Here is a 23,468-nt window from a genome sequence, read left to right on the forward strand (position 1 = left end):
TTTTTTCACGCCGGCTTTTCGTTGGATACAATTTCTATGGGTGACTGAGTGTTTTTGGGCTTTTAGTTTCGTTTGTTTCGCTTTCGTGGGGTTTGCATTAAGATCTTTTGCTCTTTTACGATTGCATCTTCACAGCTGTTGTGGGTGTTGGCCTGAAGAGTTGTTCAATTGGAGAATTAAGCGTTGCAAATATCACATATGGCCAGAGACACCACACAGCCAAAGAGTGCGATCCCACACAGACAATCACGCACACACAGGCACACACACACGACAAGCTTTATTTATTATAAAAACTCAACCTTGGCCGAAATGAATTCCGAGATTCCGAAAAAAGCAAAATCAAAACCAAAAAAAATACAACCTAAACAGCGACGAAATGTTCTTCAACTCAGTAAAGACAGAGGTTTAGATCGTTCTCTCTATCTGCCGCTCTTTCTCTCTCTTTCGTTCCCGCTCTCCCACTCTCTGCATCTCTATCGCTCTCTCTATCTCGCGACAACTTCGAAATCGAGATATTCTGGCCTTGAGCGGAAGCTAGGGTGCCAAAAGGTGTCATCGACTGATCAACCCACTGCCTTCAAATAGATCCTAAAACTATTTTTTTCCGGCTACAAAAATCTTCTAAAAAGATGATTTTCTTATCCTTTTTTATCACTTAATTGGATTGTCAACTGTTTTTTGTTTGTTATTTTATTTGATAATTTTTTACAATTTTAATCTGGAATTCTATTCACGTAATTTTCAAATTAAAATTCCATTTTAATGATTTAATTTGTTGGAGTTCATTTTTTTTTTGTATATATTTAGAAAATGTATTTTTTCCACGTTATTTATATATATTTTTTATTAATAAAAACATTTAATTGTTTAATTTAAACACTTGATTTTAGTTGAAATTTAAGCATTTCGAAAAGTAGTTTTAGTTGGAAAAATCTTGAAGTCCCAGGGTATCAATGAAGTTGAATCCTCAATATTTATTCGTTTCGAAATCTGATTTGTTTGTCTCTAAACATTTTTGACTGGTTCTTGTTATTGTTCTTTGGCTTTTTGGCGCGTTCTACGCACAGCATCTCGCTGTCTCTCTATCGCACAGATGACGTAATGGAACGCGAAACAGGTTGCCCATCAAAAAAAAAAAGTAACGGCTCGACAGAGCCAGGTCCAGAGAACGAGACCCCGGGCCCTTTCAGCCAAGTGTTTGTTGTCTTTCTACAAATTGCATTGAAAATGCGAAAAAAAAAGCCGTAGGCGGCGTTGGCGTTGACGGTTGGCGTTGGCGTTCGACCCGTTTGCATTCAACATTAGTGCAGGTGACATTTGACACATTTTCCACAGATACAGATACAGATACAGATACAGATAGACGCATAAATGTGTATGTATGTATGTATGTATGTAGTAGTTGTAGTAGATGTGTGGGCGCCACAACTCATTGATAGGCTGCTGCCATTCATAGACACCACAACAGCCGTGGCTGTGTAGAGAAAACAAAAAACTTAAACTATAATTGAAATTTTTTGTAGAACGATCGTGCCATATGGCAGCGATTCATGCCCAGGCATTGATCATGTGAGCCGCATTCATAATAATACGACTGTACGGCTCGGCTCTTGACTCTGCCAATAAAAAGCCGTTAAATTTGTCAGGCACAAATTGCAGCCGGAATACTTATATGTATACGAGTACTGTACGAGTATGTGGTGCCTGTGTGCAAAGTGTTTCCAAGCTCGGGCGAAATACCATATAAAATAGATTGCCCACAAATGGATCATAGTTTACTCAAGAATTCCATTTGTATGTTGTTTTTGTGATTCCAAAAAACTCGTTGTCTGCAAAGACTTCAAAAATCTTGTTTGTAGGTAGATCAGAAGATGGTATTTTTCGTCGAAAACTTTTCAGTTTTTATGCGTAATCGAAACACTAGATATGTTGTTGTTTTGTTAAAGGTGAGAGTTTTTAATGGTTTTTCAAATACTAGCATGAACTAGGAACATTCATTGAAATCCTAGAAACTCTACGATGCCTTGTAGATGCCATTTTTATACAAGGAAACATTTTTTTATATTTTCTCGAATCGTTACAGGCTGAAACTGAGAATCCCGAAGTGCTGTTGCTGCAGCCAGGCAAAGTTTCGAGTAAGTCGGAGCCAATTAGTTAGGGTAACTCTGTTTTCCAGCGGCTGGAACTGCCGTAGATCCCAAAACGTTAACCATCTGGGTTAACGTTAAAATATCGGGGCAGGCGCAAAAAAAAACACAAAAAAAGCCAACAAATTAGAGGCAAAAAAAAAAATACACACACCAGATCATTTATCTAAAAATAAATTTGTTTCGTCGGAGTGCCTGCTGCTGCTGACTGACTGTGTGCTACGCCCAGCAGAGTCTTGTCTATAGCTAGATCTATATGTATATATACATATATATAGACATGCATATACGGGGATACTAAAATACGTACATATGTACGCTAGATATGTGCATATAAAGATCTGGCGTTGCTTTGAGGCCAGTGCAGAAAAGCGGTATAAAACCGCTGAGCCAGCACTGGGATCACATTTATGGCATAAGTAACATAGACCCACATCTATTTCTCTTTATGAAAGTGTATGCATGTGTGTGAGTGTGTGTGTGTGTGTGTGTGTGTGTGGGAAGGTTAAAGCTTTTCCAAGTCCATATGTTTGATTTGAGGAATACATATATTAAATGTTTGTATTTTCCACTTTTTTTTTTGCACTTGAAAAAAATATTCCATGTTGAAAATTATATGGTCGACATTTTATTCACGTCGCGTGTTACAGTTTTTTGTTGTTTTTTTTTATCGTTTTATTTGTTACTCTTATTTTCTGCCGTTGCAATGCTCAGCACGCAGCCAAATTTGAACCAAGACTAGGGCGAGAGAGCAAGTGGCGCAAAGTATCTATTAGATACATCTTAATGTAGATACAGAGATATGTACGTCTATCTGTGTGCGCTCCACCAGCCAGGTGAACCGCAACGAACCGCTCACGCTAGATCGCCTACTCAATGGGAGAGCGACACAGACAGAAGAGACAGGGTGAGACTCTCGAAGAGACACAATCTCAAAGCTCTCTAACAGCCAAAATGATAGCAAAGTTCGTTCGTTTTTTCATTAACTTGCTGGTTGGGAGATCCGTTGGGTCGTGAGGGGGAGGAGTGGTGGGGTAGAGCTTATGGAAGACCGATACGTGTGGGCATCCTACACAGATTTTGTTTAGGTGAGTAGGCAGACAACCGTCTTGAGCATCTAAGCATTTTTGAATGTAATTTCCGCTGGCAAATGTCTATACAATTTGATGTGTCATCCATTTGGTTAATATTAATTAGGCATATACACATACGAGTATAGCTAAATAAATAGATACAGATCACAGAGTGACATAAAGATCGCCACATGGCTATCAAAATCTAACAAAATCATCCAATCATTTTAAGACACATTTTTGAACTGATCTCTACAAAAAAAACAATACATATTGCATTTGCCAAATACGAAAACTCGCAATTTTGAATATCAACAGTTTGGCGGCAAACTGCGGCAGAGCATGCGAGCATTGCAATTGAAAACATTAATTACACAAACACAAAACATTTTGTTGACTCTTATAGTCACAGATATTCACAGAAAAGCACACAAATCATGCATATTAATACATGTGTTCAAATACCAACAATTAAATTTGCATATGTGCAAATGGATTTTCAAAAAAATAGATTTCAGCGCGCACTGGCTCCATGTACCGTTACGGTTGCTGTTGTTCGATTTGGATCGCGCGCGCACAACCGACCGTCAGGTCGCGAAAGGTAGAATTATTCATAAGGGTACGGTCATCCCGCTCTTTGGCTCGATTTTCTGTGTGGTTTACAACAGCGCTGCCACCTTAGCATATTTCCGGCTAGATCTAGCATTTTTAAAAGTTGAATTGCTTGTACAGTTTTCAATACAGATTTCCATATATGTGTAAAACCAGTTAAGCATTTTTTTTAAATACATTCAGCTTGTTTTAGCTTTAAATGTGTGTATAATGCACGTACTGCATAAAGAATATTAAGTCTGGTGTGACATCCGTGATGGGATCTTTGTTCATATGAACAACAACTTTGTTCCGAGGATTCGCGTCTGGTAAATGTGATATGCAGAAAATACTTTATAAACTAATTTTTGTGATGCCTGATTGGGAAGCGCGGAATAAGAGTGGCTTCGTAAGGTTCCAGCAGACACAACAAACATATATTGCTGCTATGTTGCAACAATTATGATTTGCCATTAAAATATTTGTATTTAATTCCAAGAAGCGAAAAATACAACAACCAAAAGTGGTATTAAATCGGATGATACTCTTAACTTTTATATAATAAAAGCACTAACACTAAATACATTTGTTATTTTTTGAGTTTAAATAGCCATTTTTGGCTATTTTTTTAAGCTACCAGTGTTGTTATGGCAGCACTGATGTGTGTATTTGAACGCATGGTATAACTATGTTAGGTGCAGAAAACTAGGCCAGCGGGTGGGACATAATGTCAGGATAGCGTATGTGGAATCAAGTCCCTCGAATTGCGGAATAGGTTTTCTTAATATAGTAATAGTACACATGCATGTACAATAGGTATTACTTTGAAAAAATTATATAAAATTTAAAAAAGAGATTAGCGAGGCACTGAAGTGACAGAGCTGATATCTCAAAATACCCTTCACAATTCGTATAGACATTGCGTGATAGCCTTGTGAAATAAAATATTTAAAAAGAGTTTAAAAGTAAAAGTATTACCAATGATGCAAATAAATATGTGAGAAACATAGACAACGAATTAACCAGATATAAAAATATAACATGCCTGTTACCGTATTTAAGCATGACATAAAAAAATGTTACTTAACATAGCTTGTTGCTGGAATCGCTATATAACATCCCTCTGCACTATGCTCATACCTTTCAAATGCAACCCTAAATAATCGAAACCATCTCTGGCAAGAAAAAAAAATTCGCGCCTAAACACATTTCAAATCGTGTTTTAAATTTCAAATCATACAAGACAAAAAACAAAGACTGCAAAAAACAGAAACAAATCCAGGAGGAAAGATTTATGGTACAAGGAATAACTAACGTAAATATTACATTCTGTGCATCTTTGTTGATTAACCTTAATTTTAAAAGGATAAGTGTTGCAAAGATTGTTCCTATAATTCTTAATGCATTGCTTACAATTCATAACATCTATTGTAATGTATACTCACATATTTCCTGATCAGGGAAAGATCTAATCAGACCTTAGAGCTGACAATGAATGGAGGAACGCCTGTTCCATCATCTAGACACGAGTATTGTACGGAATAACAAGTAACATATATATCCGTTCCGGTTGGATTTTCTCATTCAATTACACTTCAGCCATGGCTCCAGTAGCCCTGCGATGACCAGTTCGTAGAAAGTTATCCGCCGGGCCTGCGCCACGGCCAGGGCGTAGACTGATCCGGGTGGACGCTGAAGCGGCAGACGTATAGCGAGCAGCTGCAGCACTGGCGACTCCTCATCCGCTTTGTGGGCGCGGAAGCGGGCGAAGGGCACAAAGCCCTGGACTCCGCGGTAGATAAATACACGTATCTGGCAGCAGCCCTCGACGAAGGCCAGCAGTGTCTCGTCCCGTACCCGCAGGGCAGTCAGCTGCCTGGCCTGGCGGTCGGCGGCCAGGGACTGGAAGAGCGATCCGTTGGCATGGTGCAGCTGGATGTGGGCGGGTGGCGCGGTCGAAGGTGTTGTTGGTGATCCTCGGCCCTCGGGGGTGTCCAACAGGGTGAGACGCGCATAGAGCAGCCGGGAGCGATTCTTGGGGCCCACATGGAGGCGTAGCGTCTGCACTGGCCGCCATTGCAGCGTCGGGTGGGGCAGCGTCTGGTCGGGAGCACGGCTGGAAGCAGACGCCATCGGTTCCCCATCTTTCCGCTGTAGCTGCTCTTGCAGTTGACGCAGCCTGCCAATCACCGCATGCAGCTGGGAGGTTTGTTCAGAGCTGCTGTTGTTGGCTACCTCGAGGACATCCAGAAGGGTCTCCTCCAGAGCCAGCTCCTCTTCTGCACCCGACCCGCCGTCCCCACCAATCACTCGGAGCTCTTGCAGCACGGGCCAGATGAGCTGGGCACTGCGGGCGGCCAGGACCCGGGCCGGACTGTCGGGCAAGGGCAACGTGTCCGTCTGAAGGCGGGGCCGGAAGCCCTGAAGCTGCGTCATCAATTGCAGAAAATCCTCGACCAGCTGGTCGTCGTACAGGTCGCTCTCGGGTATGCTCAGCTGCGTGATGTTCACTTCGGTCTGCAGCCGAAAGCTGAGGGTCTCCAGCAGACGGCGCCTTAGCGCGTGCAGCTCCTCTGGACCGATCTCCTTCCTCCGACCCCAATGCGGTCCCAACTCGGACTCGACGGCCGGACGCTGCAAATACTTGATGGCCTCCTGATAGCTGGGAAGCGGCCGCTTCTGGAGCTCCTTTTGCTTCTCCTTCAGATCCTGGAGCGCTTCCACTGGTATCGCCAAGGGCTCCGTCTCCTTCTGTTCGCCATCCGTTTGCCAGCTCTGGAGGACGCTGGCGCCTGTGCAGTTCCAGGTGGACTCGTGCTCTCCCTCATCCAACTCGTGGCTTGTCATAAAGGCAAAGTCCCGTCCGCTATTGTTCTTCAGCTGAAGGCCAATCACTTCGTCCACGGGTCCGCTCTGAAAGGCTCCGGCATGGGCAAATCGAGTGCCATTCCAGCGATGGATACGCGTCCAACAGCCCATCTCGTTCACCAGCAGAAAAATACCACCTCTGCCGCCAGCCTGAACGGCCGCCTCCAGGCCAAAGATACGCCTCACATCCTCGTTTCGCTTGGGCTGCCGCAGCGTGAAGCTGCGCCTCAGTTTCTGCACTTGATAGGGAATACTCAGAGAGCCGAACATCTTTGAGAGTCGCTGGCAAAGCTTTCGGTATTGGTCCTCCATCTGTTCCATTGTCTGGCGGCGGTATCTAATGTCGCCGTCATCCGCCTGCTTGACTCTGAGCTGCTTCACCCGCCAGTTGCCCGTGATTGTCTGCTCAGTCCTGCCGCGTGCCCACAGACTCCGCTCGTGCCAGTCCACGAAATCGAAGGCGTTGAGCCGCTGCCTGGCCCTCAGCTGGGGGGCATGGAGTCTGCTAAAAAAGAGCGGTGACTGCAGGCGTATCGTAGGCTCCTCCAGGCTGGCCACATCGCTCAGATTGAGGCTGGCATCGCCATTGATGGGTACATTGACCTGCAGGGGACCCCGTACATGAATGCCCGACAACAGCAGGGGTGTCTCCACTCTTTGCGGCTCCGGGGAATTAATCTGAAAAACAAAAAGGTTCGATTCAAATGGATCCCCAAGCAATTGCTCGATGGCGCACCCTCAAGGTATTGGCATATTCCTGGGAGAGATTGCGGGCATTGACCAGCCCTTGCACTTGAATCATCCCATCCAGCAGCAGCTCCTCTGCCAGTAGGGGCTCCAGGAGGTGCTGTTCCGTGTGCAGGGTAACCAAACGCGACAGATTCACGTGATTCAGCTGCTCCACCTCCAAGGCATTGTGATCCAGTGATCCATCGGCAAATGTGATGGGAACTGAAAGATCAAAGCAAGGTCAGAGGGGTTCGTAAGGCTCCTCTACTAGCCTCCACTAGTACTACTTCTACTACTCACTTTGAGGACCCTGCCAGTCGCGATCCACGCGTACGGTATCTAGCAGCCATTCCGTCACATTGCATCCATTGAGGAGCTGTCCCGTCAGCACGAGACGATCGGCCAGCAGTCGATCCGCCTGGACGGGCGCCGCAAATTGGACGGGTGTTTCCACAATCACCTCCTCCTGTCCATCGATGAAGATGAGCTGACTGAGTAGCTGCTCCAGGTCGAGTCCGTTCAGCTGGCGAATGTGAGCCCCGTCTGGGATGCTCACGCGTCCCGTGAAGATCTTGTGACCCTCGACACGGATGTGCGGTTCTTGTTTGAAAATCATTTGCTCGAAGAGATGCTGCACCGGCTCTTGGCTGAGATTTCCCAAGTGGCCTAGGACTGTGAGGTCTTCCAGCGGCATAGACGCACCACCAGGCAGAAGCACCACTCTTCCGCGCTGCACGAAGTCCTGGCAGACGGGATCCCAGCGCAGGAGCTCTTCCAGCTGGCCCATGGCCCGCGGATCGTTGTTCAGCGCACCCTCGAGCTGCACTGCAGCCACATGAAGGCGGCCCTGGAGACGCACATTGCCAGTGAGGTTCAACGGGTGCCGCCTGTTGGCCAACCGCTCGAAGGTTACACCGTTTAGTGCCTCTAGATGCAGTTCGTCGGCCACGCGGAGGGGAGAAGTGAAGCTTTTGGTTCCCTCGATGACCACATCCTGATCCCCATCCGAACGGAACACAATGTCATCGAGGAGCTCAGGCAGTAGTCGCTCGTTGAAGCTGCCCAGGATGTGCAGATCGCCGACGAATACTGGTGGCTCCAGGAGGCGCCAGCGCGTTCGCATCTCGTTGGTGCGGTCCAGCCAAATCACCTCCCGCTGCAGGTGGTCCAAATCGCGTCCGTTGAGCGGACCTTCGACCTGCACCGATCCGCTGACGGCAATTCGCTCCACCTGCAGCTGGCCCTGCAGGATCAGCAGTGGCAGCTCGTCCAGCTGCTGCAGGAAATCGAGCATCAGGTCCGCCCGTACTCCCTGCAGTTCTTGCGCCTGTACGCCCTGCGGCAAGATCAATTCCTGTACGTGCACCTCTCCGGACCAGCTGTGCGGCTCCTCCTGCAGCACGTCGCCCAGATGGCGGCCATTAAGTAGCCCCGATCCGATCACATCGCGGGACACTTGTGCCTGTTCGGCCTCCAGGCGCTGAAAGCTGACGCGGCTTAAGTGTAGGGGCTCGCGGAGTGTCTGATAGCCACTGGCCAGCGGCACCTGATTGAGGCTGTGCTCCAGGCGCAGTCCTCCGGCCATAGCCGGTGGAGGGCCCTCAAAGCGTAGCCGGGTGCCGGGAGAACTAAGGGAGGGCCCGTCCAGCCGCAAGGATTCGGCCAGGAGCTTCTCCAGATGGACTCCATCGTAGCTGGCGCCCTCGGCAAGGTGCAGCCGATGGAAGTAAACGTATCCACGCAGATGCGTCAGATTTCGGAGCACCTGATTCGTGTGCTTGGTCACAAAGTGCTCCAGTTGGATGCCGCTCAGTTTTCCATCCGCCACATGGGTGTCCACAGGCAGCGTGAGCTGTCCCACCACACGCTTGGCACCCCCCACAATCAGCTCCTGCACGGGATCGGGCGAACGCTGCAGCAGATCGCCCAGCAGGGAGTCGTAGCTGTCGTTGTCCAGCAAGCCACGCAAATGGAGCGGCCCCTGGACGAATAGCTGTGCGAAATGGCAGTCGGAGCGGATGTGGTGCGATTCTAGGAGAGTGGGATTCAGGGGCGCCTCCTCGAACTGCCTGCCCTGGGCAGTGCCATTGAGCTCCAGTTCCTCGGATACCTCCAGTTGGGAGAAGGTGACAAAACCGGGCCAATCCTGGGCATTGCTGAGGCTAATGGCATCCTCTGGCCGCATCTCATTGATGGTTCCTGTCGTGTCCACGACATTAGCGGCTGCAAACGGCAATCGAATGAGAGAAATGGAAGATAAAAGGGAAGAGGGATACTCTACAGAGGGTCTGGGTGAACTCCTTGGGTGCCTGGACGATGGTGGTACCATTTCCCTGTGACCACAAGTAATCCTCGGGGAAACGGAGCTCGTTCAGCGAGCTCAGATGCAGTGCATCTTCGAATATGACAGCCTGTGTATGGAAGAATGGAAAGCACAGGATTACAAAGAAAGGGAAAGAGTGAAATTACTCCACTCACGCCCTGCACATGAAGCTGGGAGAGCTGCAGTGGCCGATGCCGCCACACCAGCTCCCGTAGCAGTTGGGCCCAATCCAAGCCGTTGATGCTCTCGTACTCCAGGTTCCCGTCCAGCTTCAGGCGCTCATGCGACTCAGATCCCTCGGCGGGAAGCTGCTCTGTTGGGGCCTCCAACAGCTCCAGGCGCTGGACATTGAGCGACCCTTCAGGAAAGGACAAGGACCTGTTTTGGACGTAGAACGGCACGTGGTTCAACTTGTCCAGGACGAGGATATCCGCATCGACGCTGTCCACCTCCAGTAGATCATAGTGGAAGTTGTAGAGCGCCTCAGGCTGGCGTTTGGGCCGCCTTGGAGCTGCTGATGCCTGCAGCTCTTGCTCGAGCAGGCGGATCTGTTGCAGAAGCTGGCGCAGATCGATGGCCGCATCGTCAGCCGTCCACCGGGCATCGTTGACGAAGAGCTCCATGATGTCACCGCCTTCGTTGATCACCTGAGGGGCGCGGATCTCCTCGAATTCCTTCTCCAAGGGAAGGGGCGAACGCAGCTGTGCTTCGACTAGACGGATTATAGCGTCCTGTTCCTCCACCCACTCTCGCATGAACTGTTGTATCTCCTGCAAATCCTTTGCCTCCGAATTCCGTGGCAGCAGCTGCGTCTCCAGGCGAAAGAGCCCCGACGGTGCCTGGCGGCGGGGCACCAGCATCAGCGGCGGATGGTCCTGCTGCCGAATCAGCGCTGCTCCAATCAGGCCCGCCTCCCGCTCGTGGTCCAGCATGCAACCGGCACCGTGGGTGATGTGCTGGTCGTTGATTCCGCACGGAGGCGGCAGGCCCGCCTCGAAGGCCTCGCCTGTCCATATGAGCACCTCCAGGACGAGCAGCGTGTGCGTGTCGAAGGTGACGCGATGCTGCACGAGCAGCAAGAGATCGTCCCGATAGCTACGCACCGGCACGGGCAGAAAGAACTCCACGAAGCCGAAATTCTGACCCAGAATCGTACGCGGCAAGAGCTGGCCCTGCACATGGGCCAGGATCTGGGGTCGCTGTCCGCCCAGGGCCAGGTAGCTGCGTCCACCCATCTGGAAGGCGGCAATAGTCGCCACCTGAGGCGCCTCCACCCTCTGGTGAAGCTGCAGCTGCAGCCCCGCATCCCCAATCGGACGCTCTCGCGGATTGTAGGCATAGATGAAGGCCTGGTCCGTTTGTCCCACGGCCAAAAGCAGTTCCCGGCCAGTGTCCAGGACGGCCATGGCTGTTATCGTCTCTGGCAGCTGCAGTCGCTGGGCGATCCAGAACTCCTCCGCCTCCAAGTCGTAGGAGTAGACGTTCAGGGTGCGATTGCCGGCCAGTACGATGAAGTCGCGACCCTCCAGACTGAAGATCGACAGCCTAGTGGCTGGGCTGCCAAGGGGCCAGTGCCAGAAGGGCACCAGGCCTTGGCCCGGCTCCAGGCGGTGCCAGAGGAGCTGGTGCTGGGAGGCCACCACCAACAGACCCTCCTGCAGGTGGGTGCGGATGCTCCAGCGCTCGATGCTGATCATCGCGTCAATGGGAGCAGTCAGCGGCACTGTTTGCAAGGTCGAGAAGTCTCTGTTGAGCACTAGGAAGCCCCCAGGCTGCAGGCCCACAAGATAGACGCTGCCATTGGCCAGCACAGACAGCCACTGGTCCACATCGGCGCCGAGGGTGAAGTGTAGGTCCTCTTCGATGCGACTAAGCACAAGAAGGTCGCGGGTCCGACGCTTTGACAGTTCGACGCGCTGCAACTGCTCCAGATCTATGCCAGGCGTGTCCACCTGCGATTCCACCACATTCGGCTGCCCGGGTCCAGCGTCCTCGGGGTCCTGGCTTGCGCCCAGCATCTCCTGGCGCGCATCGCCCAAGGTAGAGCCCGCCTGCGCACTGCTCGCCGCCTTGAGAGCCGCATCCAGCTGCAGCACTTCTTGGGTATGTCCTTGCTGGGCCACAGCCTTCTGGATCTCGTCCCGAACGGCAGCGGCACTCCTCAAGGCCGCTTGATCCACAATCACCTTACCTGCTGTCGCTGGGATAGGAGCGCCTTGTGCCTGCTTCGTCCACACTGGCTGTGTGATGACTCCTGGCTGCGGCAGGAAGAGCCCAGATGTACCCACTGAATACCGGAAGTGAAGGAAAAAAGCCACTTACCGGTCCCACATCGCTGGCCTCCAGGGCATCGTTCAGTTCGCTGCGCAGTTTGGCAATCTCCAACTTTTTGTCCGTCGACTGGCACCGACCGATTAGAACGGGCCAGACGCATAGCAGCCCGAAGGCGATCGGCAATTTCATTATCCCTAGATATACACTGAATTATGAACAATTAACAATTAAACGAAACAGCGGAAAACACGTGAAAAATTCTTTGAAATTTACCGTTTAGTACGGAGCTGCCAGATCGGCTTCGGATTTAAGCAGGAGATATGAACAGCTGTTCATAGCTGGCCAGTTTTCAGCTAGCTGGCAGCCTCTGGCACCCACATTACGCGATTCCTATTTTATTTTATTTTATTTGGAAACTCTTGAATAGAAACCCAATAGTCATGCACACAGTGATAAGGCAAATGTCGCAGCTGAGGCTGCAAGCGATGCCCAGCTCAGCGCTGCTTAAGGCGACTGCCTCCGCGTCCGCCCCATCCGCACTGGATCACAGTGGGGCACCTGTCAATCACCACAGTCTCCACACGGCCGCTGGATCTGGAGGAGCCCTGTGCGCCAGTTGGAACAAACACAATAATGGGCCGCGCAAGTGGCTGGTATATAACAAAACAGTGCATCCACCCCAGCAGCCGGACGAGGAGCCACGCAAGGCGGTAAATTCAATTTAGATTCTCATTCCGATTAAACCCACTCTTATGGACCGTACTCCACATCCTGCCTTTACAGTACGTGTGTCATATGCGCAGCAATATCAAATACAGCCCGGACAAGATGTGGTATATAGCAGCATTTGTGCGCGGCATGTCCGTGGACGAAGCCCTCAAGCAGCTCAATTTTGTGCTCAAGAAGGGAGCCACCGATGTGAAGGAGACCATTTTGGAGGCACAGGAGATGGCAGTTCAGCGGCACAATGTGGAATACAAAAGCAATCTGTGGGTAGCCGAATCATTTGTGGGAAAGGGCCGCGTCTTCAAGGGAATGCGACGACATGCGCGCGGTCGTTTCGGCCAGGTGGAGTACAAGCACTGTCACTACTTTGTGCGCCTGGAGGAGGGCCAGCCGCCCGAGCACTACTACCAGGAGCCACAAACACCCGAGCAGCAGTACGAGCATTGGCTGGAACAGATGCGCAGCCGGAAGGTTATCAATTCCCTGTAGTGTACACCGTCCTACACCGCATTTCCACCTGCTTCCCCATCAAGCATTTTTTGTTTGTTTTGAACATTGTTTAATAAATATTAAAACGGAAGATGCGTATCTTTAGTCCACTGCCTCATCGTCTTGTAGAGTCGCGCTAATCAGCTGCTGCAAGGGATCTTCTTCAACCAGATATTCAGCGACTTTCTTCAAAGCCGGGGACTTGCGTTGGCGCACCTCCTCATCCACATCCTTCTCCAGCTGCAGGCAGGTCAGCTTTGACAGCCTGGAATGTTTGGTGCGACCAGCATCGCGACGACGCTTGCGGGTCTTCGAATTTGACTTCGACTTCTCCTTCTCCACCTTCTCTTTTCCATCGTTGTGATCCCGTGCCAGATGCTTGGACAGGTTCTGGGCACTGCTGAAGCAGCGTCCGCAGTTGATGGCTTGACACTCGAAGCGCCTTCCGGTGTGCGCCGCCAGCTGGTGTTGGCGCAAATTACGCTCGTATGAATAGGTGCGAGAGCAACCCTCCTCGGTGCATGCAAAAGCCCCCACCGAGTCCTTGTGCTTGGCCTCCATGTGAAGCCTGAGATCGCTGGGCTTGGCGTAGCTGCTCTCGCAGTGCTCGCATTTGTTCCGCTGCCGTCTATGCAGCGTGTCGCGGCAATGCTTCGTGTAGATCGTCCACTTGTCGAACTGCAGGTCACAGCCGGGACAGGAGTAGAGCTTGCAGCTGCCCTGATGGCTCTCCCGCTGCCACTCCTGGTAGAAGCCGCGGCTACACTTGCTGCATCGATACGGATAGTCTTTGGTGTGCTCCCGGATCTCGTGCCGCTTCAGCTTCAACTTTTGCGAAAACTTGGCTGGGCAGTGTCCACATGGGTACACCCTGGGACTGTCGTGGGCCTCACGCACATGACGCTGCATGTTGCTGTCGGATGTGAACATCTTTTTGCACTCCAGCACTGAGCATTTAACGTTTTTCTGTGCCGCATCTTCGGTTCGCTCGTGGGTGCTACGCAGATGCCGCTTCAAGTGTGTGACAATTGAGTAGGTCTTGTCGCAGCCCTCATACGTACAGGCATGCTTCTTCTGCAATAGCCATAGTGATAGTAGCTAATAGTTGAATTTTCGTTAGTTATTCACACTTACTTTGCCCGTGTGGTGGAACTCGTGCCGATCCAATTGGTCGAGACGCTTGAATGTGGCCCCGCAGTTCTCAATGCTGCACGTGTACTTGGCCGAGCCAGCACTATTGCGCCGCTCCACCTTCTGCTTGAACTCTTCCAACACAGCTTCCAAGTCACTGTCGCTGGTAATATTTAAATCTGGCCGCATTTTGTACTATAACTATGTCAAAAGCACATTTGTTTTCAAACAAATTGATTTGCTCCCCACCCCCTCCAGTGCTTGACAAGGCGAAAATACTGCAGATGGCAAAATCTCCGTAACTCAATAATCGATAGACACGCGATACATGTCTAAGCGATACATCGATACCCAGAGTGCACTATCGTTATCAGTGTAGTTGGTAAGCTTAAAAGCTAGTGCCCCGAGCTTACAAAAAAAAAAACACTTGGCAGAATTTCAGATAATAAACAAAATCAAAAACAGTGAAGTTTTTAAACAAAAACCATGGAATACGAGAGCGTGCTGATTGTCAAACCGGAGGTTTTTATATATAAAATACCACCGCGGGCGAGCAATCGAGGCTATAGGTGAGTCAAGGCAACAAAAATAGGAAGGAAAAGTGACTTCTGCTTTTTTCTTTTGCTTTTACTGTGTTTTATTCTAATTTGAAAGTTTTTCCCCTGCACTCAAAAAGACGCCCCCACATCTGGGACATGTCTACATGTGTATGGGTGTCTGTGTGTGTGTGCTGCGTGAGAATGCATAAATTATGCTTGTTGTTGTTGCTGTTGCTGTTCTTCTCTTTTGAAGTTCATTTCCAATTGATTTTTTACAGCTGCTCTATGCTTTTTGCTTAATTACTGTACATTTTCCCTTACACGTATGCGGCCCCCCCTCCTCTCCCTTTCCCATCCGAAAAAAGCTCCATCATTTGCGTGTGTGCTGCTGCTGCTGCCGCGGCTGCTGATTTCTTTGTTGCTCACTGATTTCCATCTGAATTTTCCCATCTCTTGTTTGCAGGGCCGCCGACTGGAACCTAAAGGAACCCACCTGGACAGGGAGGATGCGACTTGTGGCGAAGGGCACTGCCTGCATCTTGAAGCTGGAGGATAAGACCAGCGGCGCCCTATTCGCCAATTGCCCCATCGATACATATCCCGGCGTGGCCATCGAAGCAGTCTCCGACAGTTCCCGTTATTTCGTCATACGCGTCCAGGACGACAATGGAAGGTCTGCCTTTTTGGGCCTGGGCTTTGGCGATCGTTCGGACTCCTTTGATCTGAATGTGGCGCTGCAGGATCACTTTAAGTGGGTGAAGAACCAAGAGCAGATCGAAAAGGAGAAGACCGAGCCCAAGCAGGAGCTGGATCTGGGCTTCAAGGAGGGGGAAACTATCAAGATTAATATGAGGATAACGGTAGGCTCCTATGCTCCTTAACAGCCGATTAGGACTTTCCACTCATGTATGCGCTGTTTTATTTTGTATAGAAAAAGGACGGCTCCGACGGTCCGTCCCGGACTGGCAAAAACAAGGGTAACAGCGGCGTACTGCCACCGCCGCCCGGTGGCCTGGGCAAGATAGCGCCACCACCAGCCGCAGCGGCTTCTCCAGGGGCGACGGTTCGGACAAGCCCTGGCGTCTCGCCAGCCCACAGACCATCCGGCGGCGGCTCCGAGTGGACCGACTATGCATCAGCCGGGTGAGTCTCGTGTCTCCTGTAGCTGCTTCCCAATCATCCCTAATGGCATTTCGTTGTTCCGTTCCAGGGGCAATCAAGGACAACAGAACTCAGCAAATGCCAACTGGGTGCAGTTCTAGGCTGCAGTTCTAATCCTCCTGCTGCATGCTGCTGCTGTTGCGACCGACCTCCTTTCTTCTGTCATAGGATCTTCTTCAGCGCTTTATATTATCACCTACTATCATTTGTTGGGGACATTCATTACTTGGACTATTTTTTTTTTTTTTTCTTTTTGGCAATGGGGACGACGACGACGACCAAGAAGGGAAATTGAACCGAGGCATTCAGCGCAAGAGAAAAACGTTAAAGTTAAAGCCTTTTTTATATATATATTAATTAATGGAAATTGTGTATTAGTTTCCCCTCTCTGCCACTCCTCTCTCACACTGGAGGGGGGCTCTCTACCCGTCTCCCTCTGAATGGTGTAGATAGATAGGGAGGGGATTTTGGTAGCAAAACTATTTAGCCTGGTTGTTAATTGTGTAAAGGAATTGTTTGAAGGAAGCATGATAATTCGTAATAATTGTAATGGAAGTGAATATTCGGAAAGTGTAATTTGTTGGACGCAAAAGCGAATTAAGTTAAAACTTTAAACCAATTTTATAGGCACGCAACATGAAACATGCAAAAAAAAAAACTAAAGTGGAAAGTTATTCAAATTGTTGAGTACTTACACCAGTCACAGTCACAGTCACATGTGCATGCAAGGACATTCCGCAGATGAGCAAGCAACTAAACAAAAGAAAGTATCGTATCGTTATAGGACGGCATTACATACCATACCAATTTTAGTTTATTGTTACACTATCTATCGCCCCCACGCAACAGTCTTGACCACCTTGTTCCTTCCCGTTCCACAATCCAGCCCCGACAACACGAGGGTCTTATATTTTATTATATTTTTGTTTAAAAAACGGCACACACGCATAGCAATTAAGTAAATCAAATGAATTATATATATATATATATATATACTATATATATATACACATACAGTATGATGAAAGATATCCATATGTATTTAAATAAACCACGCAATGTATTTAGTACATTACACAAAAGAAACCAACAAAAAACGAATGAGTATACAAACATATGTACATGCAACTACGATCGATAAATATTGAACGAGATCTTGCTAAATATAAATTCAATAGTTAAACTGTTTGCCCCCCGATCCTGCTCTATGTATACTTATTCCGTAGTTTAATTGTTTGACCCCGCCCCTCCCCACGTTCTTGCTAATTCTGAACCGAACCTAACCCATTAGCCCGCAGTCCAAAACAATATCGTAGATTACTATGTGTATGTTTAGGAGCAACATCGCCCCCTGCTGCTGCTCCTTATTGTTTCTGTTGCTGTTGTTGAACAAAAACAAAAAACAAAAATGTGCATGAACTAAACAAAAACTAATGAATACATAAAAAATAGTTATATATATTTGTTCCATTCATGTGTATACTTAGAGCTGCAGCTGGCACACAATTTCATCGCTCGCTCTATCGACTGGGTAGGGTATTAAACAAAACGACTTCAGGGCATACAGTGTGTTTCACTTTTCGCTGGACTGGCATGGACCAGACGGAGAGTGAGAGCAGATCCTCCAGATGAATCGATACTTCTTAAGCAGAATCTATTAGATATCTCCAAAATTAATCACAATAATAGGTATAATCGAATAGAAGATATTTGATAGATAAATATATGCTCTGAAAGGTTCCAATTGACAGACCCAACACATTTTTACAATAGAATCTGGCCCATTCGAAGGCAGTAATCGAGTCCTGGATCTCTTTCAACTGATGACTAACTATATTCTTACCCATTAACGATTTCTTTCAATTTAAAAATAGACCTTTAATTGTGAAAATTAGTACAGAATCTTAACCGACTTTCGAGGGCTAGAAAACACCTGATTTAATAGTAACTAACCAAGGATTTGTCTCAACATGGTGATAAATGTGTAACTAATAACCAAAATAGAAAGGGAAAATTGCAAGAATTTAGTTCAATTTGTATGTGGATATTAATTTGTACAAAAGCTCTTTCAGGGCACCCCCTAGCAGCTGGCAAAGCAACGAAGTTCTGCTCTACAATCACTCAACCCCGCCTTGCAACTGTGAAACGCACTGTATCATTATGGATATACGTTGGGGGGCTCTCGTGTTTCATTTTTGTAGCTCAATCGAGAGAAACTTCAATACCCTCACTACATACATTATTTGCCAGCTTTGAGCAGTCTACAAAAAATGAACATACGAAAAAATAAAGTTAAAAAAATGATATGTATAAATATACACACACATGATATATACAAAATGCAACTAATATTAATGAAATACGAAATAAATACAAACAAAAACGCATAGCAATTTCAATGTACAATTAATGCAGTTTTCATTCCAAGCATTCTTTCCAAATACAATTTCAGGCTGGTTTCGCTGGTCTGCTGCTTCCTTCTAGGAGCCACCTCTTCCTCCTGGATGGACGACTCTTTGTAACGATTGTAACATTTTCTTTTTTGCTTTCTTGGGACCGACTGCGTATTCTGGTGTCGGATTCCTTGGACCGTTGTTGGATTTTGGGGACCGACTGAGCTGCCCAAGACTTTGTCGACGAAGCTTTTTGTGCCTCGTGGACTGTTTTATAGCCTTTGATTGTCCACGCCAATAAATATCACTAATTTTCCATTAAACTTTTTTCTTTTTTTCATATGGTTTTTATTTAACTTATAATTTTTGCTTCCGGTCACGCTGTATTTTTTTTATGGTTTTTTGCTTTCGTTTTTTTAAATTTTTTTTGCTTGTTTTGTTTTGTAATTGTTAAGTTGTTTAAATTTTAGTACATATAATTACATTTCATTATTCTCTTAGGACATCAGCTTCCGCTTGACTTTGCCATCATCTCTCTGATACTCCTCCTTCCTCCTTTCTCTTCGCCTTTCCCATTTTGTTGTTTCGCTTAGTAATTTGTGTGTGTGTGTTTGTGTGTGTTACATATTCTGAATAGAACAGCATTGTGTGTGTGTGTGTTACAACATCGTTTCCTATTCACATACATAGCTATATGTACGTACATACGTATTAATAGATGTATAACCTGGCTAGCTAGAAACTTGCGGGGCTACTAACCACCAACACACAGATTCTATATATCATATTCTGCCTGATTTTTTAGTATATGTGCCTTCCATGCGCATAAGTAATGCTTGTTGTAGCGTTTTTTGTTGTTTTTTTTTTATTTAAATTTCAGTTTAGGTGGAATTTAGCTTTTTTTGTGGCTTGGGGCAGAGACACCACGCCGACCCAGAGAACTGGCGTGGAGATCCTTCCTTTAGCGGAGATGTGGTCTAGGAGGGGGGAGAATGTGGCTGAGTGGGCGATTTCCTATACGAACAAGCAAAAAAACAAAAAAAACATATATGATTTATATAAAATATATAATCGGCTAATAAAATTTTTCACTTAAGTCGCATACATTATTACTATATATATATAGAACTGATTGGGGGATCTTGATGTTCTGGTTCTGCACTGCCCTGCTATACTTTCGGCTTCTGTATCTAGTTACGATATTTACACAGCTGCATTTCCACGCTAAAAGTATTGTATAATACATTAACTAAAGTCCTGCCTGCGACTACCTGCTCTTCTCCTCCTCGAATATCTGTTTGCTTAACTCTAAGTCTATATATTGGACACACAGTTGGCCCAGAAAAATATTTCATCTTAATCAATTAATTTTCCAATAGCTGTTCGACCAAAATCCAAAAACTCTATTGCACCGCTTCGTCGTCGTGAATCGTAATTGTTGACCGAATTTTTTTAGAACTAGCAACTAAAACCTAGATTAAACTCATGTAAGTGTCTGCACATACATGCAAAAGTTGGTTAAAGTGTGTGTGGGTGTGGGGCGAAGGCCATTGCAAAAAGATTTGAAAAAAAGGCAAAAATTGTACATTTGACGTCTGTGCTTTCAGAACGCGTCCTCTTCTGTCTTGCTTCTCTCGAAAGATTATTTCTATCCGAAAATAGTGCCGATTCTACTACACTGCCTGATCACGACTTTAAAGGTGAGTTGCGGGGGATGGTTGTGGTGTGTGTTATTTTGGGGTAGATAATGGCTTGTTGGACGATGGGATTACATGAAGCGCTGTCGTTTACTGCTATAGTGGCATATATCCATTTTATCGTCGATGGGACTGCCGGGACGCTTGCAGTGACGCGCTATTTCATTGGCAACAAATGCAAATAGTTCCGGCCCACTGAAATTAGAACAATCAAGAGATTAGGGAAGATATGCACAATCCAAATGCTTGGACTAACCGTGGGCGCAAAACCAAAGCCTCCTTGAAGGTGTGCAAATCATCGCCGATGCCAGCCCCCGGGGCACCGCCACCACCACCCTGTACGACAGCTGGCGACAACAAATGCGATGGCTGTCCCGAAGCTCCTGTCAGTGGGCCACCGGGCAGGTCCAGGCCAGATCCGAGAAAGCCCAGGCCAGAGCCTGGTCCTCCGCTGGTCGAAAAATGTCCGCCGCCACCGCCGTGGTTATGCTCTGGTTTTGGTGACCTACGGAGACATCGAGAGAGGGATTTGGTTAAGATATAAAAGGGTGACTGCCCTGGAACCTGCTGCCGGGGGACTCACCGACGATTGGCATGTGGATTTGTGTTATATGGCGGCATCGGTTTTCCGGCTAGATAGGCCAATAGATCCTCCCGGCGTATCATACGCCGTTTTTTGCTGCGCGCCCAATCTGCTAGCTCCCGTGTGCGGCGTTGATATCCGCACTGTACAGCAGCATCGCTAGTGCGCTTGAGACCATCACATGATTCTGGAAAGTGCATTAATTGGGTATGGTTATGGTTACCATTGAAGGGGAATCAATATGTATATCGTATACCTTTGTAAAGTGTTGTCACAGTGCCAGCTGCGGTCTGGAAGGGCAGCCAAAGGGCTCCTGTGTCTGAGGAAAATGCGTTCGATGAGCGCTCTGTCGGAAAAAAAGGATGGAATGTGAGATAGTTGTTAGTGGTAGAAGTGTTGGAAGTGGAAGCCTAGAAAACTCAATTTCCTCTCTTGTCAACAAAAATAAAATAAAATAAACATGTCCGACCTGTCGGCCATTGAAGATCAATCTTCCTGCTGTCCCTCTCTCACTCCCACTCTGGTATCTAGCTGTTCTTTTTGCAGTGTCTCCTCTTTGCACACCTGCTGCACACGGAGAATACAGGACGACGGCATAGAAAGAGAGAGGGAGAGTGAGAGTGGCTGTAGACCGACCTCCCTTGTGCCGTTATCGACCCGAGAAGAAGAGCCTGCAGCAAACTAAAGTGGAAGCGGGATGGCACTAGCCACACTCAGTCATAACCCAAAATAATTTGCAATAAAATAAAAAGAACAAGATGCTGCGACAGCGACTTGCCGGATAGAAGAGAAGCAGATGAGGAGAAAGAAGAAGCAATAGAAGGCAAAGCATATTCAGCTTTCAGCTTCCGGTTTTGGGGCTGCGCCGTCATTACTATTTTCATTCTTTAATTTTTCGCCATCCCCCCCATCTCCACTAAAAGAATGACGAAAGCAAAACAGCTGTTTGGTCATTGTTTTTGTTGTGACGCAGCGATGTGTGTTTCAGGTGTGTGTGTGCGTGTGTGTACATACGATGCACGCACATGTTGATTAATGGATATCGGAGCAACAACAAAAAGAAGCACACAAATAACTAGAATCAGCAAAATATACATGTAATTCCTAGACGCGACGCCTCTGCCTCTCTACACAGCTGCTGTCGCTGCCAACTGCGCTGCCATTGCACTTGGCTTCTACATCTCTCGCTCCCTCGCTCGCTCGCCCTCTGGGGCTCTGCCACCGACTCTCTCACTCTCTCTATTCTATTGCAATGCTCTGACCGTGCCTCCACTCTCCCCATACCCAATACAAGCCAAAGCCCTTTCTGCATTTTGATAATGCGTAGATAGTGCAGGAAAAAAGGAGCTGCGAGCTCATTACGAAAAGGCTATGAAATTAGAGAAGAATTTATCTAATGAAAGGATCAGGGCCGGGTGCAGAAGGTAAATGAAAGCCGGGATGGTGCTGCTTCTTCCTTCAGCGCTGGGCTATTAATACCTCGCCCAAAACTATTTTTACACACACACACACACTCAGACACAAAGAACCAACACAAAAAAAAAAAAAAAAAAAACTGAACCATGGAAATGCGATTTACCCCAGCTTCCTTCTCTCGCCGCTACACCGCTTATCCTTCTATTGCAGGGGACCGTGAAAGCCTGTACTACGCCCCTGTTACCAAAGTTCTGTTCCCCAGTTCCCCGGCACTTACCGCGATAGAGCTGGGCCACAGCGGTGGCCGAATCCTGGAATGCTCCCCAGACGGTGCCTAAATTGTTGTCACGCTGACGCACATACTCCCGTTCGAATTCATCATGCTGGCCGTCAATTTCATGGTGACACTGCTCCTCGAGCCAGCTTTCCTCGCCGCCCGATTCCTGCTGCTGTTGCATTTTTGACTGTTTTTGTGTGTATGTTAGTTTCTGTGTGGGTTGTATGTGGTTTTTGCTGCGCTGGTTTTTTTCTTCTGTCACAGTTACGGCTACTGCCCTGGACTCCGCGACTAGGGAATCGCGACTTGCGTCTTCTGTCTGCTGCTCCTTTCTGCTGCTTCCTCTTCTGCTACGACGACAGTACGCACTAACCACACACACATGAGCGAGATATGCTCGCACAGAAGCACACACGCCTCACACACACGCAGTCTTGCCTCTATGTGTGGGTGTGTAGAGGATTGTCCACTCTTGACTGCAGGCTTCGGGCACTTGAATGCGCACTTGGATGCACTGCCTCCAATCCGCCACTAGATGTCGTGCCGTATATCGCCTTTGTATATTTGTTTGTTAAAATGTATTTGTGTTATTCGACATCGAAACGAGTGTGAATAGTAAATCACCTCAAAAAAGAATTGAGACTCTGCTGTCAGTGCTGCCGGACTACTGATTCAAGATATTTTCACCAGAGTTGGCATTCTAGTTCGATTTAGACGAGTCAGTTAGTTCTAGATCCCATCCCTGAACTAAGATATTATAAATTTCTATGGTTCTATATGCCTTTCTTTTCAGCGAATTCAGTTAAATTATTCTCTTATGTTAAGTTACGATGGAAAAACGACCGCCAAGAGAAGAAAAATTCTCCCACATGATTTTTCGCTTAGAGGAACTGTTGAGAGATACATTTTATAAAATTTCACATTATTTATCAGAAATGTATGTACAAAACTCATGCATTTTTCAAATTCCTAAAACTTTGTAAGTTCATACTGAACGCAGCCATTAATTATTTCGTAGATCAATAGTTCCAGTTTAAATGAACTAGTT

General features: G+C 47.5%; 5 protein-coding genes across 8 annotated transcripts; 2 read left to right on the top strand and 3 right to left on the bottom strand.

Moving 5' to 3' along the window:
* Positions 1–12,213, bottom strand: LOC6600020. Of its 3 annotated transcripts, none has more exons than XR_003409196.1 (7): positions 12,057–12,213; positions 9,890–11,992; positions 9,693–9,822; positions 7,712–9,634; positions 7,419–7,633; positions 5,260–7,360; positions 1–44 (listed from the first exon to the last, which is right to left on the bottom strand). XR_003409196.1 is itself a non-coding variant. In XM_026993387.1 (6 exons), the coding sequence occupies exons 1-6, from the start codon at positions 12,195–12,197 to the stop codon at positions 5,399–5,401; spliced, it is 6,474 nt and encodes a 2,157-aa protein (XP_026849188.1). In that variant the 5' UTR covers positions 12,198–12,213; the 3' UTR covers positions 5,099–5,398. The 3 variants fall into 3 exon arrangements, 1 of the variants encoding a protein (XP_026849188.1); XR_003409195.1 differs by lacking the exon at positions 1–44 and adding an exon at positions 100–152; XM_026993387.1 differs by lacking the exon at positions 1–44 and having other exon boundaries at positions 5,099–7,360.
* Positions 12,214–12,390: 177 nt separating this feature from the next.
* LOC6600021 (39S ribosomal protein L22, mitochondrial) lies at positions 12,391–13,328 on the top strand. The gene is made up of 2 exons (XM_002025064.2): positions 12,391–12,718; positions 12,792–13,328. The coding sequence occupies exons 1-2, from the start codon at positions 12,449–12,451 to the stop codon at positions 13,221–13,223; spliced, it is 702 nt and encodes a 233-aa protein (XP_002025100.1). The 5' UTR covers positions 12,391–12,448; the 3' UTR covers positions 13,224–13,328.
* Positions 13,308–14,617, bottom strand: LOC6600022 (zinc finger protein 808). Its single transcript, XM_002025065.2, has 2 exons — positions 14,358–14,617; positions 13,308–14,297 (listed from the first exon to the last, which is right to left on the bottom strand). The coding sequence occupies exons 1-2, from the start codon at positions 14,541–14,543 to the stop codon at positions 13,326–13,328; spliced, it is 1,158 nt and encodes a 385-aa protein (XP_002025101.1). The 5' UTR covers positions 14,544–14,617; the 3' UTR covers positions 13,308–13,325.
* A 208-nt stretch (positions 14,618–14,825) lies between these two features.
* On the top strand, positions 14,826–16,624 carry LOC6600023 (NECAP-like protein CG9132). Its single transcript, XM_002025066.2, has 4 exons — positions 14,826–14,923; positions 15,357–15,753; positions 15,825–16,036; positions 16,104–16,624. The coding sequence occupies exons 1-4, from the start codon at positions 14,841–14,843 to the stop codon at positions 16,153–16,155; spliced, it is 744 nt and encodes a 247-aa protein (XP_002025102.1). The 5' UTR covers positions 14,826–14,840; the 3' UTR covers positions 16,156–16,624.
* Positions 16,625–18,797: 2,173 nt separating this feature from the next.
* On the bottom strand, positions 18,798–23,027 carry LOC6600024 (UPF0472 protein C16orf72). Of its 2 annotated transcripts, XM_026993323.1 has the most exons (6): positions 22,421–23,027; positions 20,984–21,073; positions 20,728–20,914; positions 20,401–20,649; positions 20,220–20,339; positions 18,798–19,461 (listed from the first exon to the last, which is right to left on the bottom strand). In XM_026993323.1, the coding sequence occupies exons 1-6, from the start codon at positions 22,599–22,601 to the stop codon at positions 19,425–19,427; spliced, it is 864 nt and encodes a 287-aa protein (XP_026849124.1). In that variant the 5' UTR covers positions 22,602–23,027; the 3' UTR covers positions 18,798–19,424. The 2 variants fall into 2 exon arrangements, with proteins under 2 accessions (XP_026849124.1, XP_026849126.1); XM_026993325.1 differs by lacking the exon at positions 18,798–19,461 and having other exon boundaries at positions 20,153–20,339; positions 22,421–23,026.
* Positions 23,028–23,468: the final 441 nt, after the last annotated feature.

This window comes from Drosophila persimilis, unplaced genomic scaffold (genome assembly GCF_003286085.1).
Source record: "Drosophila persimilis strain 14011-0111.01,24,50 unplaced genomic scaffold, DperRS2 tig00000829-arrow-arrow-pilon, whole genome shotgun sequence".
NCBI lineage: Eukaryota > Metazoa > Arthropoda > Insecta > Diptera > Drosophilidae > Drosophila > Drosophila persimilis.

What these genes read in the sequence shown, in the direction of transcription:
- LOC6600024 (XM_026993323.1), bottom strand. Translation starts at nt 22,601, where the DNA reads ATGCAACAGCAGCAGGAATCGGGCGGCGAGGAAAGCTGGCTCGAGGAG. An exon ending in AATCCACATGCCAATCGTCG is followed by an intron (nt 20,650 to 20,727) that starts GTGAGTCCCCCG and finishes ATGTCTCCGTAG; the next exon opens with GTCACCAAAACCAGAGCATA. An exon ending in GCTTTGGTTTTGCGCCCACG is followed by an intron (nt 20,340 to 20,400) that starts GTTAGTCCAAGC and finishes TTCTAATTTCAG; the next exon opens with TGGGCCGGAACTATTTGCAT.
- LOC6600022 (XM_002025065.2), bottom strand. Translation starts at nt 14,543, where the DNA reads ATGCGGCCAGATTTAAATATTACCAGCGACAGTGACTTGGAAGCTGTG. An exon ending in AGTTCCACCACACGGGCAAA is followed by an intron (nt 14,298 to 14,357) that starts GTAAGTGTGAAT and finishes TGGCTATTGCAG; the next exon opens with AAGAAGCATGCCTGTACGTA.
- LOC6600020 (XM_026993387.1), bottom strand. Translation starts at nt 12,197, where the DNA reads ATGAAATTGCCGATCGCCTTCGGGCTGCTATGCGTCTGGCCCGTTCTA. An exon ending in AGGCCAGCGATGTGGGACCG is followed by an intron (nt 11,993 to 12,056) that starts GTAAGTGGCTTT and finishes TTCCTGCCGCAG; the next exon opens with CCAGGAGTCATCACACAGCC. An exon ending in GGAGTTCACCCAGACCCTCT is followed by an intron (nt 9,635 to 9,692) that starts GTAGAGTATCCC and finishes TGCCGTTTGCAG; the next exon opens with CCGCTAATGTCGTGGACACG.
- LOC6600021 (XM_002025064.2), top strand. Translation starts at nt 12,449, where the DNA reads ATGCACACAGTGATAAGGCAAATGTCGCAGCTGAGGCTGCAAGCGATG. An exon ending in ACGAGGAGCCACGCAAGGCG is followed by an intron (nt 12,719 to 12,791) that starts GTAAATTCAATT and finishes CTGCCTTTACAG; the next exon opens with TACGTGTGTCATATGCGCAG.
- LOC6600023 (XM_002025066.2), top strand. Translation starts at nt 14,841, where the DNA reads ATGGAATACGAGAGCGTGCTGATTGTCAAACCGGAGGTTTTTATATAT. An exon ending in AGATTAATATGAGGATAACG is followed by an intron (nt 15,754 to 15,824) that starts GTAGGCTCCTAT and finishes TATTTTGTATAG; the next exon opens with AAAAAGGACGGCTCCGACGG. An exon ending in ACCGACTATGCATCAGCCGG is followed by an intron (nt 16,037 to 16,103) that starts GTGAGTCTCGTG and finishes GTTCCGTTCCAG; the next exon opens with GGGCAATCAAGGACAACAGA.